This window comes from Pseudophryne corroboree, chromosome 7 (assembly GCF_028390025.1).
Source record: "Pseudophryne corroboree isolate aPseCor3 chromosome 7, aPseCor3.hap2, whole genome shotgun sequence".
Classification (NCBI taxonomy): Eukaryota; Metazoa; Chordata; class Amphibia; order Anura; family Myobatrachidae; genus Pseudophryne; species Pseudophryne corroboree.
In genome coordinates, this window is record NC_086450.1 from 403,102,751 (window position 1) to 403,115,575 (window position 12,825).

The following is a 12,825-nucleotide window of genomic DNA, read 5'->3' on the forward strand; positions in this document are numbered from 1 at the left end:
ACAGGCTTTTCTCCCTCTGTGGGTGTCCACGACACCCATAGAGGGAGAATATAACCTGCAGCATGGCGAGCACAGCAAGTCCGCACTCACCCTGCTGCCGGCATACTGGTGACCGGGATCCGGCTGTAGGTATACTGACGCCCGGGTTCTCGGCTGCCGTTATTTCATACTGAAACCGTTCGTTATGGTTAGGCTTAATTGTTGGTCTTAGGGTGTGTACACATGGTGAGATACTTTCTTTCGATTTTGGCTATATAGTCAAAATCGCAAGAAAAGTTAGTGCAGATCGCAAGGTGAAAGTCACCTTGCGATCCCGTTTCGATCATGATGTGCGGTCCCGCCAGGTCGGCATCGCAAGAAAAGATAGACTTTGCAGGCAAGTCAATCCTTGCTAGATCTGTGTACTATCTAGTTCATCTCACATGTCAATGACATCTCACATAAGCCAAAGTCTCACATAAGCCAAAATCTCACATAAGCCAAAATGGTAAGCACACATAGTCCATATCTCAAGAAAAGTTAGTCAAAATCGGTGGTGCTGGGCTCCGGGGAGTTCAGGGGAAATCGCAAGTGAAAATCGGCCATAGCAAGGATCTCACCGTGTGTACACAGCCTTACCCCTATTGAGGAACACTGCAGAATATTTGGGTCTGAAACAGATGACAGCAGAGGACTATGGTTTGCTTCAGCTACATAACAAATATAAATATACTGTCATACATGTCATCCAGCAATATGGCTGTGCATGGGGAGTGTACACGGCAGGGGCACGTTATATAGAACTGAGGCCACTGTTGCTTTGTGTTCCTGACCAAAACTTTTATAATCATCTCTTAAACATAGATGTGCCCTAGTTTTATACTAAAGTCATTAAAGCCACTTGTTAGTACTGTGCCCATTCTTTAATCATGGCTGCATTGCTTTGTAGCAACAAAAGTTAGACAGCATTGTGTCACCTATTACTAACCATTGCATCATAATCTAGCACCACCCAGCAAAGCATGATCGTCAGCTCCTTTACAGCGCGGGGTAACTGGCTGGTGCGAGTGACCCTTATCAGCGATGACTTGCAATGTTCTGTTGTCTGACTAGTCCCAGTTTTAGTAGGTGTGTTGTGTCCTTGCTCAGTACAGTACCTGCAGTCCCATAGAGGAGTGAGCTGAGTGACGCATCGCTCCTCAGTGCCAGCTGTAGAGGTGCGTGCTGTAACTGTGACCTCTTCACTGCTAAGGTGAACATGAGAGGCTCCCTACATTCCCTGTAACACTGACATCTCTTATCTATGCTTCACAAGCCAAGATTCCATATAAATCACTGGGCACATTTCCTTCCCTGTGTGGTAAGGACATGACCAATCCTACTTGAATATTGTCCAATACAGTACAAAATGCTGCTGCAGCCAAGACCTCAGGGCGTTCCAATATAAATCACTATAGGTAATAGTATAGCCTCGCAGACACCTGCTGAGAGGTAACAGTCTGCATTATGGGAGCTGGTCAGGTTCTGCTGTGTTTTAAAATGTAACTACAAAGTCTCAAATCTCCTGGTTTTCAGAATTGTGTTCCCTTGCCTGTGAAGCTCTGGTTTACAGCCAACACATGTGATGAACTGGAGGAATATGTTCCGCTTTTTTATGCCACTTAAACTGAATTAATTATAATTTGATTTATTGCTTTTAAAAGAAATCATGTTTTATTATAAAACTAGAATAATGTACATTGATTCAAATTGCCATTCAAAAGCATCCAAAAACATTGATTGGTTGTGGTTTTGGTTGTGGCATCTGCCTTTTATATATGATTCTTGAATAGTGGCCAGTCTGCATACTGGGGGTCATTCCGAGTTGATCGCTCGCTAGCTACTTTTAGCAGCCGTGCAAACGCATTGTCGCCGCCCACCGGGGAGTGTATTTTCGCTTTGCAGAAGTGCGAACGCTTGTGCAGCAGAGCACCTGCAAAAACTTTTTGTGCAAAACAAGACCAGCCCTGAACTTACTCTTCGTGTGCGTTGATTCTAACGACGGAGGGACGGCTTTTGACATCACACACCCGCTCAGCCACGCCTGCGTTTTACCAAACACTCCCTGAAAACGGTCAGTTGTCACCCAGAAACGCCCACTTCATGTCAATCTGCTTGCGATCGGCTGTGCATTTGAAATCGTCGCTAGAACCAGTGCAAAACCACAATGGACTTTGTACCCGTATGACGCACGCTCACATTGCGGTATCTACGCATGCGCAGATTAGCCGTTTTTTACACTGATTTCTGCGCAGCGAACAACGGCAGCTAGCGATCAACTCGGAATGACTCCCATAGTGTGTATCCACCTAACATGCATAGGCCATTATAGGGAAATACTTCTTTCTGAAATTTCCCCGTCCCGCCCCCACCCAAAAAAATAATAATAGTGTGTGTTAAGTTGAATATTCACCTGCTGTAATAAAACGTGTTGCCAGACACAGCCAAATGTGTGCTGTATATGTTTCATGAGGAATCCTGTCACAAGTGATAATGTAAATGAATTGAGTTGAGCAATTTGTATTATGGGCCTAACTCAGGTTGGATCGTAGTGTGCGATCCAACCGCAATTTTTGAGAAAAGATGCGGGCGGGAAGGGGGGTGCAGAAAATGCAATCGCCACTCCCTGTCAATCAGGGGGGGACGGCAACGCTCCGTTTCCAGGGAGGAGACGGAGCATTGCGGGGGCGGAGCCGGATGAACGGGGCGCTAAAAGGGGTGTGTCGGGGGGGTGATCACAGCGGCTGCGTGACGTCACACGCGGCCGCCGTGATCGTGAAGATGGCCGCGGGTCTCCTGTTGGCGTAGCTAACCTGCGCCTGCAGGAGGCTTCCTCTATTTCTGCTAACAAGCAAAAATTGCGATGCGATCGCAATTTCTGTTTGTTGAAGGGGGGGAGGCCGCCTTGCCCTGCGATGGGCGGCCCCCATCATGCGATCCAAAGGATATCAAATTCTGCTAATTAGCAGAATTTGCTATCCTAACTGAATTAGGCCCTATTTCTGCTTTGTTTGTTACTATGATTGATATCACAATCATCCTATCATCATGACACTGCCTCTGTCACATGTATTCCTGTCTCCCTGCCCTTACTGACACATTGCTCATCTCCTGTGCTGCTGGGGGACCCTAAGCCTTCAACTATATAACTCTCTGTCTGCTGTCTCCATTCCCCTCCTCAAATCATGCCACTGCCTCTGTCACATGCAGCCCTGTCCTCATTGACACATGAATCATCTCCTGATATACTCTGTGCTACTGGGTGACCCTACTCTTCCACTACTTTATATATAACTCATTCTGTGGCTTCCTGCTGCCTCAATTTCCCCCCTCAAGTCATGTCACTGCCCCTGTCATCTGCAACCCTGCCCTCAGTAATTCATCACCGTTTTCCTGAAATACTCTGTGATGTTGAGTAGCCCTTCTCCAAAACTCAAAATCGCTCATTTTTGGGTCCCCTCTGAGGTAGATAGATAGATAGACAGATATTATTTTTTTAATAAATAAAAATAAGATTTTACTTACCGGTAAATCTATTTCTCGTAGTCCGTAGAGGATGCTGGGACTCCGTAAGGACCATGGGGATAGACGGGCTCCGCAGGAGATAGGGCACTTTAAGAAAGCTTTGGACTCTGGGTGTGCACTGGCTCCTCCCTCTATGCCCCTCCTCCAGACCTCAGTTAGGGAAACTGTGCCCAGAGGAGATGGACATCTAAGGGCGAGATCCATACCAGCCACACCAATCACACCGTATAACTTGTGATACACTACCCAGTCAACAGTATGAACAACAACATAGCCTCGGTTAAACCGATAAACTATAACGTAACCCTTATGTAAGCAACAACTATATACAAGTCTTGCAGAAGAAGTCCGCACTTGGGACGGGCGCCCAGCATCCTCTACGGACTACGAGAAGTAGATTTACCGGTAAGTAAAATCTTATTTTCTCTAACGTCCTTGAGGATGCTGGGACTCCGTAAGGACCATGGGGATTATACCAAAGCTCCCAAACGGGCGGGAGAGTGCGGATGACTCTGCAGTACCGATTGAGCAAACATGAGGTCCTCCTCAGCCAGGGTATCAAACTTGTAGAACTTTTCAAAGGTGTTTGAACCCGACCAAGTAGCAGCTCGGCACAATTGCAATGCCGAGACCCATCGGGCAGCCACCCAAGAGGAGCCCACTTTCCTAGTGGAATGGGCCTTAACCGATTTAGGCAATGGCAAACCTGCCGTAGAATGCGCCTGCTGAATCGTATTACAGATCCAGCGAGCAATAGTCTGCTTTGAAGCAGGAGCGCCAACCTTGTTGGCCGCAGACAGAACAAACAGAGCTTCAGTCTTCCTGATTCTAGCCGTTCTGGTCAGATAAATCTTCAAAGCCCTGACCACATCCAGGGACTCGGAATCCTCCAAGTCCCGTGTAGCCACAGGCACGACAATAGGTTGGTTCACATGAAAAGATGAGACCACTTTTGGCAGAAAGTGAGGACGAGTCCTCAACTCTGCCCTGTCCACGTGAAAAACCAAGTATGGGCTTTTATGTGATAAAGCCACCAATTCTGAAACACGTCTTGCCGAAGCCAATGCCAACAACATGTCCACTTTCCACGTGAGGTATTTCAACTCCACAGTTTTGAGTGGTTCAAACCAAGGTGACTTGAGGAAACGTAACACCACGTTAAGATCCCAAGGCGCCACCGGAGGCACAAAGGGAGGCTGAATATGCAGCACACCCTTCACAAAAGTCTGTACTTCAGGAAGAGAGGCTAATTCTCTTTGAAAGAAATGGATAAGGCCAAAATTTGGACCTTTATGGATCCTAATTTTAGGCCCAAAGTCACTCCTGTTTGTAGGAAGTGAAGTAGACCGCCCAAATGGAACTCCTCCGTAGGAGCAGCTCTGGCCTCACACCAAGAAACATATTTTGGCCATATACGGTGGTAATGTTTTAACGTTGCGTCTTTCCTAGCCTTGATCAGGGTAGGAATGACCTCCGGAGGAATCCCTTTTTCCGCTAGGATCCGGCGTTCAACCGCCATGCCGTCAAACGCAGCCGCGGTAAGTCTTGGAACAGACAGGGCCCCTGCCGCAGCAGGTCCTGCCTTAGAGGAAGAGGCCACGGATCTTCTGTGAGCAACTCTTGCAGCTCCAGATACCAAGTCCTCCGTGGCCAATCTGGAACAATGAGGATTGTTTTGACCCTGCTTATTCTTATTATTCTCAACACTTTGGGTATGAGAGGAAGAGGAGGAAACACATAGACCGATCTGAACACCCAAGGTGTCACCAGAGCGTCTACCGCTACCGCCTGAGGGTCCCTTGACCTGGCGCAATACCGCTTTAGCTTTTTGTTGAGACGGGATGCCATCATGTCTATTTGAGGCAGTCCCCACCGACCCGTGATCTGTGCGAAGACTTCTTGATGAAGTCCCCAGTCTCCCGGATGCAGGTCGTGCCTGCTGAAGAAGTCCGCCTCCCAGTTGTCCACCCCCGGGATGAATACTGCTGATAGCGCGCTTACATGGCCTTCCGCCCAGCGTAGAATCCTGGTCGCTTCTGCCATGGCCACTCTGCTCCTCGTTCCGCCTTGGCGGTTTATATGAGCCACTGCCGTGACATTGTCTGACTGAATCAGAACCGGTTTTTCCCGAAGCAATTCCTCCGCTTGACGCAGGGCGTTGTATATGGCCCTCAACTCCAGGACGTTGATGTGGAGACTAGTCTCTACATTTGATCAGAGACCTTGGAAATTTCTTCCCAGTGTGACTGCTCCCCAGCCTCGGAGGCTTGCGTCCGTGGTCACCAGGACCCAGTCCTGAATGCCGAACCTGCGACCCTCTAGTACAGGCATTCCCAACCACGGTCCTCAAGGCACACTAACAGTGCAGGTTTTAGTGATATCCAGGCTTCAGCACAGGTGACTTAATTAGTAGCTCAGTTATTTTTATTTAACCATCTGTGCTGCAGCCTGGATATCACTAAAACCTGCACTGTTGGTGTGCCTTGAGGACCGTGGTTGGGAATGCCTGCTCTAGTAGGTGAGCAATGTGCAGCCACCACAGGAGAGATACCCTGGTCCTGGGAGACAGGGTGATCCTTCGATGCATTTGTAAATGGGACCCGGACCACTTGTCCAAGAGGTCCCATTGAAAAGTCCTTGCATGGAACCTGCCGAAAGGGATGGCCTCATATGAAGCCACCATCTTCCCCAGGACCCGCGTGCAATGATGCACTGAAACCTGTTTTGGTTTTAATAGGTTCCTGACCAGGGCTATGAGCTCCTGAACCTTTTGGACCGGAAGAAAAACCTTTTTCTGGTCTGTGTCTAGAATCAGGCCCAAAAAAGTTAGACGCGTTGTAGGGACTAGCTGGGACTTCGGTATATTGAGAATCCAGCCGTGTAACTGCAACGTCTTCATGGACAGAGACACGCTGTCCAGCAACTTCTCCCGAGATCTCGCTTTTATGAGGAGATCGTCCAAGTATGGGATAATTGTGACCCCCTGCCTGCGCAGGAGCACCATCATTTCCCCCATTACCTTGGTGAAAATTCTCGGGGCCGTGGAAAGCCCAAACGGCAACGTCTGAAATTGGTAGTGACAGTCCTGCACTGTAAATCTCAGGAACGCCTGATGAGGGGGGAATACCGGAACATGAAGGTAAGCATTTTTTATGTCCAGGGACACCATCCAATCCCTCCCCTCCAGGCTGGCGATGACCGCCCTGAGTGATTCCATTTTGAACTTGAACCTCTTCAAGTACAGGTTCAGGGATTTTAGGTTAAATATGGGTCTGACCGAACCGTCCGGTTTCGGGACCACAAACAGGGTTGAGTAATATCCCTCTCCTTGCTGGAGATGAGGAACTGTGACAATCACCTGTTGAATATACAATTTTTGGATTGCTGCCAACACTAGCTCCCTCTCTGACGGGGAAGCCGGCAGAGCCGACTTGAAAAACCGGCGAGGAGGCAAGTCTTCGAATTCCAGCCTGTATCCTTGAGAAACAATCTCCAATGCCCAGGGATCCACCTGCGAGTGAACCCAGACGTGGCTGAAAAACCGAAGACGAGCCCCCACTAGATCTGCCTCCCCCCGGGAAGCCCCAGCGTCATGCGGTGTACTTCGCAGGGGAGGACTTCTGCTCTTGGGAGCTAGCTGTGTGCAGCTTCTTTCCCCTGCCTTTCCCTCTGGCAACAAAGGACGATCCCCGTACCTTTTTGTTTTTATTGGAACGAAAGGACTGCATTTGATAATGAGGTGCTTTTTTTGTATGCTGCGGGGGGACATAAGGTAAGAAATTCGACTTACCAGCCGTAGCAGTAGAGACAAGGTCCGAGAGGCCGTCTCCAAACAACTCCTCCTTTTTGTAAGGCAAGGACTCCATATGCCGCTTTGAATCGGCGTCTCCCGTCCACTGTCGGGTCCACAAGAGCCGCCTAGCAGAAATAGACATAGCATTTATTCTGGAGCTTAATAAACAAATGTCTCTCTGAGCATCTCTCATATACAAGGCAGCATCTCTGATATGCTCTATGGTCATTTGAATGGCATCCCTATCTAAGGTGTCAATCTCCGTAGATAAGGAATCTGCCCATGCCACAACCGCACTACAAACCCAGGCCGACGCCATAGCCGGTCTTACAATAGTACCTGAATGAGTGTAAATGTGCTTCATGGTAATTTCCTGCCTGCGATCAGTAGGATCCGTGAGGGAAGCCGTATCCTGAGAAGGCAGTGCCACCTTTTTGGACAAGCGTGTCAGCGCCTTGTCTACTTTAGGCGAAGATTCCCATCGTATCCTATCCGTTTGTGGAAAAGGATACGCCATAAGAATCCTTTTGGGAACTTGTGGTCTCCTATCCGGAGATTCCCAAGCCTTTTCGCACAATTCACTCAGTTCAAATGAGGACAGAAAGGTGACTTCAGGCTTTTTCCCTATATACATGTGTACCCTCGTGTCAGGGACAGGGGGTTCCTCAGTAATATGCAAAACCTCTTTGATGGCAATAATCATGTACCGAATACCTTTTGCCACCCTCTGCTGTAATTTTGCATCTTCATAGTCGATACTAGAGTCAGTATCTGTGTCGGTATCTGTGTCATCGATCTGGGATATGGTGCGCTTCTGAGACCCCGAAGGCCCTGGCGCCACAGGGACAGGCATGGACTGGCTACCTGACTGATCCCTAACTTCAGCCTTGTCTAACCTTTTATGCAATAGATTGCCATTTGCATTCAAGACATTCACCATATCCACCCATTCTGGTGTCGGTGTTGCCGACGGCGACATGGCATTCAAGCACTCCCCCTCCACATTAAGCGAGCCTTCCTCGTCAAACATGTCGACACACGCTTACCGACACACTTCACACACACAGGGAACCTCTTTTCTGAAGACAGTATCCCCTTCAAGGCCCTTTGGAGAGACAGAGAGAGAGTATGCCAGCACACACCCCAGCGCAATGACCCTGGAGACCAACACAAAATGTTTTCCCCCCAGCCGCGCTGTATAATATGTGATCCGCCAACTATGTGCCCCCCCCCCCTCTCTTTTAAACACCCCTTTACCGTGTGTAAGCAGGGGAGAGTCCGGGGAGCTTCCTCTCAGCGGTGCTGTGGAGAGAAAATGGCGCTGGTGAGTGCTGAGGGAGAAGCCCCGCCCCCTCGGCGGCGGGCTTCTGTCCCGCTCAAACTTACTAAAATATGGCGGGGGCTCTTTTATATACATGTACAGTGCCCACCTGTACATGTATATTGTCTTTTGCCATAATAGAGGTGTTATATTGCTGCCCAGGGCGCTGCGCCCTGCACCTTTACAGTGACCGGAGTATGTGAGGTGTTGGGAGCAATGACGCACAGCTGCAGTGCTGTGCGTTACCTCAGTGAAGCTGAAGGCTCCTGACGTCTTCTGACTTCTGTTCTTCTGGCTCTGTGAGGAGAACGGCGGCGCGGCTCTGGGGGTGGACGCCCAGTAAGAATCTGTGTTCACCCCCTCTGGAGCTAATGGTGTCCAGTAGCCGAGGAAACAGAGCCTATCTTCGACAAGAAGGTCTGCCCCTCTCTCCTCAGTCCCTCGATGCAGGGAGCCTGTTGCCAGCAGTGCTCCCTGTAAAAAAGTAGAAAAAAATCCAAACAAAAATGCTTCTAGGCAGAGAACTCAAGAGAGCTCTCTGCAGTGCACCCATCCTGCTCTGGGCACAGTGTAAAACTGAGGTCTGGAGGAGGGGCATAGAGGGAGAAGCCAGTGCACACCCAGAGTCCAAAGCTTTCTTAAAGTGCCCTATCTCCTGCGGAGCCAGTCTATCCCCATGGTCCTTACGGAGTCCCAGCATCCTCAAGGACGTTAGAGAAATGTGTTATTATACAGTAGGGGACCCAAAAATGTGAGATTTTGGATAAGGGGTACTCAGCGTATATTTGTCACTGTATAACTCTCAGTGTGTGACTTCCTGCTGCCTCCATTCCCCTCATCACATCCTATCATTAACCCCCTGTCATATGCAGCCTGATTCTCACTAACGTATCACTCCTCTCCTGATTTACTCTGTACTGCTGGGAGCCCTGCTCTTTCCACTATATAACTCTCAATCTGTGACATCCTGCTTGGCCTTGGGACCTCAGTATTTCTACATTTGGGTGAAGTGAGGGGGTTGTTGTTGGGGGAACATGTCCCTAGGGTGTAATAGCTCCATTATAAATCTTTCTTCATAACTTTGTAATTTCTGCCGTTACCATTAGGTGCAGCTGGTGTCCGTGTGGCAGGAGCTTTGCCAGAGCGAGATGTCCCTTGACCGGCAGCTGACGGAGTTCTATGACACCTTACTGAGCGCGTGGCACACACAGCTGCAGTGGGTCTCCCAGGTACAGTGTTAGACCTTATTGCAAGCATCCACACGCCCGTGCGCTAGCATTTATGCCATAGAACCAGGATGATAGCAGCACCAGTAGCGGATCCAGCAGGGGGCTGCTGAAAGTTCAGCTCATAGAGCTGCAGTTCGCATAGTTGAACATGTAATGGCAGCAGCAGGACTGATCCTGTTCCCTCTCAGTCTCTCCCTGGTCAAACTACATCCTCTTTAGCCTGTACACCAGTCATAATGTTCTCCCTGCCCTGCCTTACCCAGGTAAGTGGCTGCAGATCTGAGCACAGGCAGTGGCCATGGGTGACTTCCAGTGCTTACTTTAAGTAGGGTCTGGTGCTGTGTGCCCCAGGAATTGTGCAGGGGGAACTGTCTGCATGTTTCTGGAGGGGAAATGTCAAGGACTGGGTTCCCTGCAGCGTGCCAGGCAGCTCTGGTCTCATCATATCTCTGCGTGTAGCCTGTGAGTTTGCATAAATGCATTTAGCACACTTTGCATGGTACATTGAACACACACATATAGGACGGGATGTAATAATGCTAAAATGCAGTTTTTGGAGTTTTGACAGCACTTCCCATATGCACATAGCGTTGCCTACAGAAGCCTTCTTTCCACAGAAATCTCAAATAGGAATCCTCCTTTTCTTGGAATACACTAGACGACATTAACCTGCTAATAATAACTTGGCATGGGACTACTCTTATCGTCAGAGCTGTCACGTGCATAACTAATCACGCATAAGGCATTAAAAAATGCTCGGATGCATCCGAGAAGGGGTGGAATGCACATAATACATCCGTGATGCAATACTTTCCACCACTTATCGGGGGTACCTAGAAATGCAATCAGAATCGCATCCTATCCTAAGAGCGATCACAGGACTTCTGGGTTCATGACCCAAGAGTCCTATTGCGCTTGCTCAGACTGACACGGGCATCGCAGGGAACACTGGGAAAGATCCATCCCTCTCAGATGCAAATGCAATAAGAAGCCCATAGGCTTATATTAGGCAATGCCGTCTAAAGATGACATTACCCTACGGGTCCAAGCTCCGGAATGTATTGCATTCTGATGCATGGTGCATATGGAAATGCAGCCTATACACGCATTTTTGCCCTTAGTACATCCCACCGTAAGGCATAGAAATATTGGAATAGTCAATGTGATTAACAAATTACATAACAAACACCTGTAGAGGGAAGGAGTCGGGACCAGAAATAGGAGGAGTCCGTGTAAATCTTTAAAGCCCCCCCCCCCCCCCCCCCCCCCCCCAATTAAAATCTAAATCTGCCCCTGAGCAGCACCATCACCGATCCAGCTAGAAAGGAGCCTACTGCAAACCAGACACATTGTATTTGTAAATAGGGCTTAAGTTTAAGTAAAATACAAAGAACCTAGTTTCTCTGCGTAGCCACCTTCATTATGCACTTGCTGGCTAATATTTTTTCCAAAAAACACTCAGAAATGTACAGATTTTTTTATGATTGAATTGGGTCCAGAACATCTATTTCTCTATCGTCCTAAGTGGATGCTGGGGTTCCTGAAAGGACCATGGGGAATAGCGGCTCCGCAGGAGACAGGGCACAAAAAAGTAAAGCTTTTACCAGATCAGGTGGTGTGCACTGGCTCCTCCCCCTATGACCCTCCTCCAGACTCCAGTTAGATTTTGTGCCCGAACGAGAAGGGTGCAATCTAGGTGGCTCTCCTAAAGAGCTGCTTAGAGAAAGTTTAGCTTAGGTTTTTTACTTTACAGTGAGTCCTGCTGGCAACAGGATCACTGCAACGAGGGACTTAGGGGAGAAGTAGTGAACTCACCTGCGTGCAGAATGGATTTGCTGCTTGGCTACTGGACACTAGCTCCAGAGGGACGATCACAGGTACAGCCTGGATGGTCACCGGAGCCGCGCCGCCGGCCCCCTTGCAGACGCTGAAGAGAGAAGAGGTCCAAAATCGGCGGCTGAAGACTCCTGAGTCTTCATAAAGGTAGCGCACAGCACTGCAGCTGTGCGCCATTTTCCTCTCAGCACACTTCACACAACAGTCACTGAGGGTGCAGAGCGCTGGGGGGGGCGCTCTGAGAGGCAAATAAAAACCTTATTAGAGGCAAAAAATACCTCACATATAGCCCACAGAGGCTATATGGAGATATTTAACCCCTGCCTAACTTCAAAAATAGCGGGAGACGAGCCCGCCGAAAAAGGGGCGGGGCCTATCTCCTCAGCACACAGCGCCATTTTCTCTCACAGAAAAGCTGGAGAGAAGGCTCCCAGGCTCTCCCCTGCACTGCACTACAGAAACAGGGTTAAAACAGAGAGGGGGGGCACTGATTTTGGCGATATTGTATATATATAAAAGATGCTATAAGGGAGAAACACTTATATAAGGTTGTCCCTATATAATTATAGCGTTTTTGGTGTGTGCTGGCAGACTCTCCCTCTGTCTCCCCAAAGGGCTAGTGGGTCCTGTCCTCTGTCAGAGCATTCCCGGTGTGTGTGCTGTGTGTCGGTACGTGTGTGTCGACATGTATGAGGACGATGTTGGTGAGGAGGCGGAGAAATTGCCTGTAATGGTGATGTCACTCTCTAGGGAGTCGACACCGGAATGGATGGCTTATTTAGAGAATTACGTGAGAATGTCAACACGCTGCAAGGTCGGTTGACGACATGAGACGGCCGACAATCTATTAGGACCGGTCCAGGCGTCTCAGAAACACCGTCAGGGGTTTTAAAAACGCCCATTTACCTCAGTCGGTCGACACAGACACAGACACGGACACTGAATACAGTGTCGACGGTGAATAAACAAACGTATTTCTCATTAGGGCCACACGTTAAGGGCAATGAAGGAGGTGTTACGTGTTTCTGATACTACAAGTACCACAAGAAAGGGTATTATGTGGGAGTGAAAAAACTACCTGTAGTTTTTCCTGAATCAGATAA

The 12,825-nt window shown here is 48.9% G+C and overlaps 1 protein-coding gene across 3 annotated transcripts in view; it reads left to right on the forward strand.

The window, feature by feature from the left end:
• COG7 (component of oligomeric golgi complex 7) overlaps positions 1–12,825 on the forward strand; it is a 151,381-nt gene that overhangs the window by 63,913 nt on the left and 74,643 nt on the right. For all 3 annotated transcript variants that reach the window (XM_063934649.1, XM_063934650.1, XM_063934648.1), the window contains exon 7: positions 9,764–9,886. In XM_063934649.1, coding sequence (XP_063790719.1) covers positions 9,764–9,886 — 123 coding nt within the window. The remainder of the gene's footprint in view (positions 1–9,763; positions 9,887–12,825) is intronic.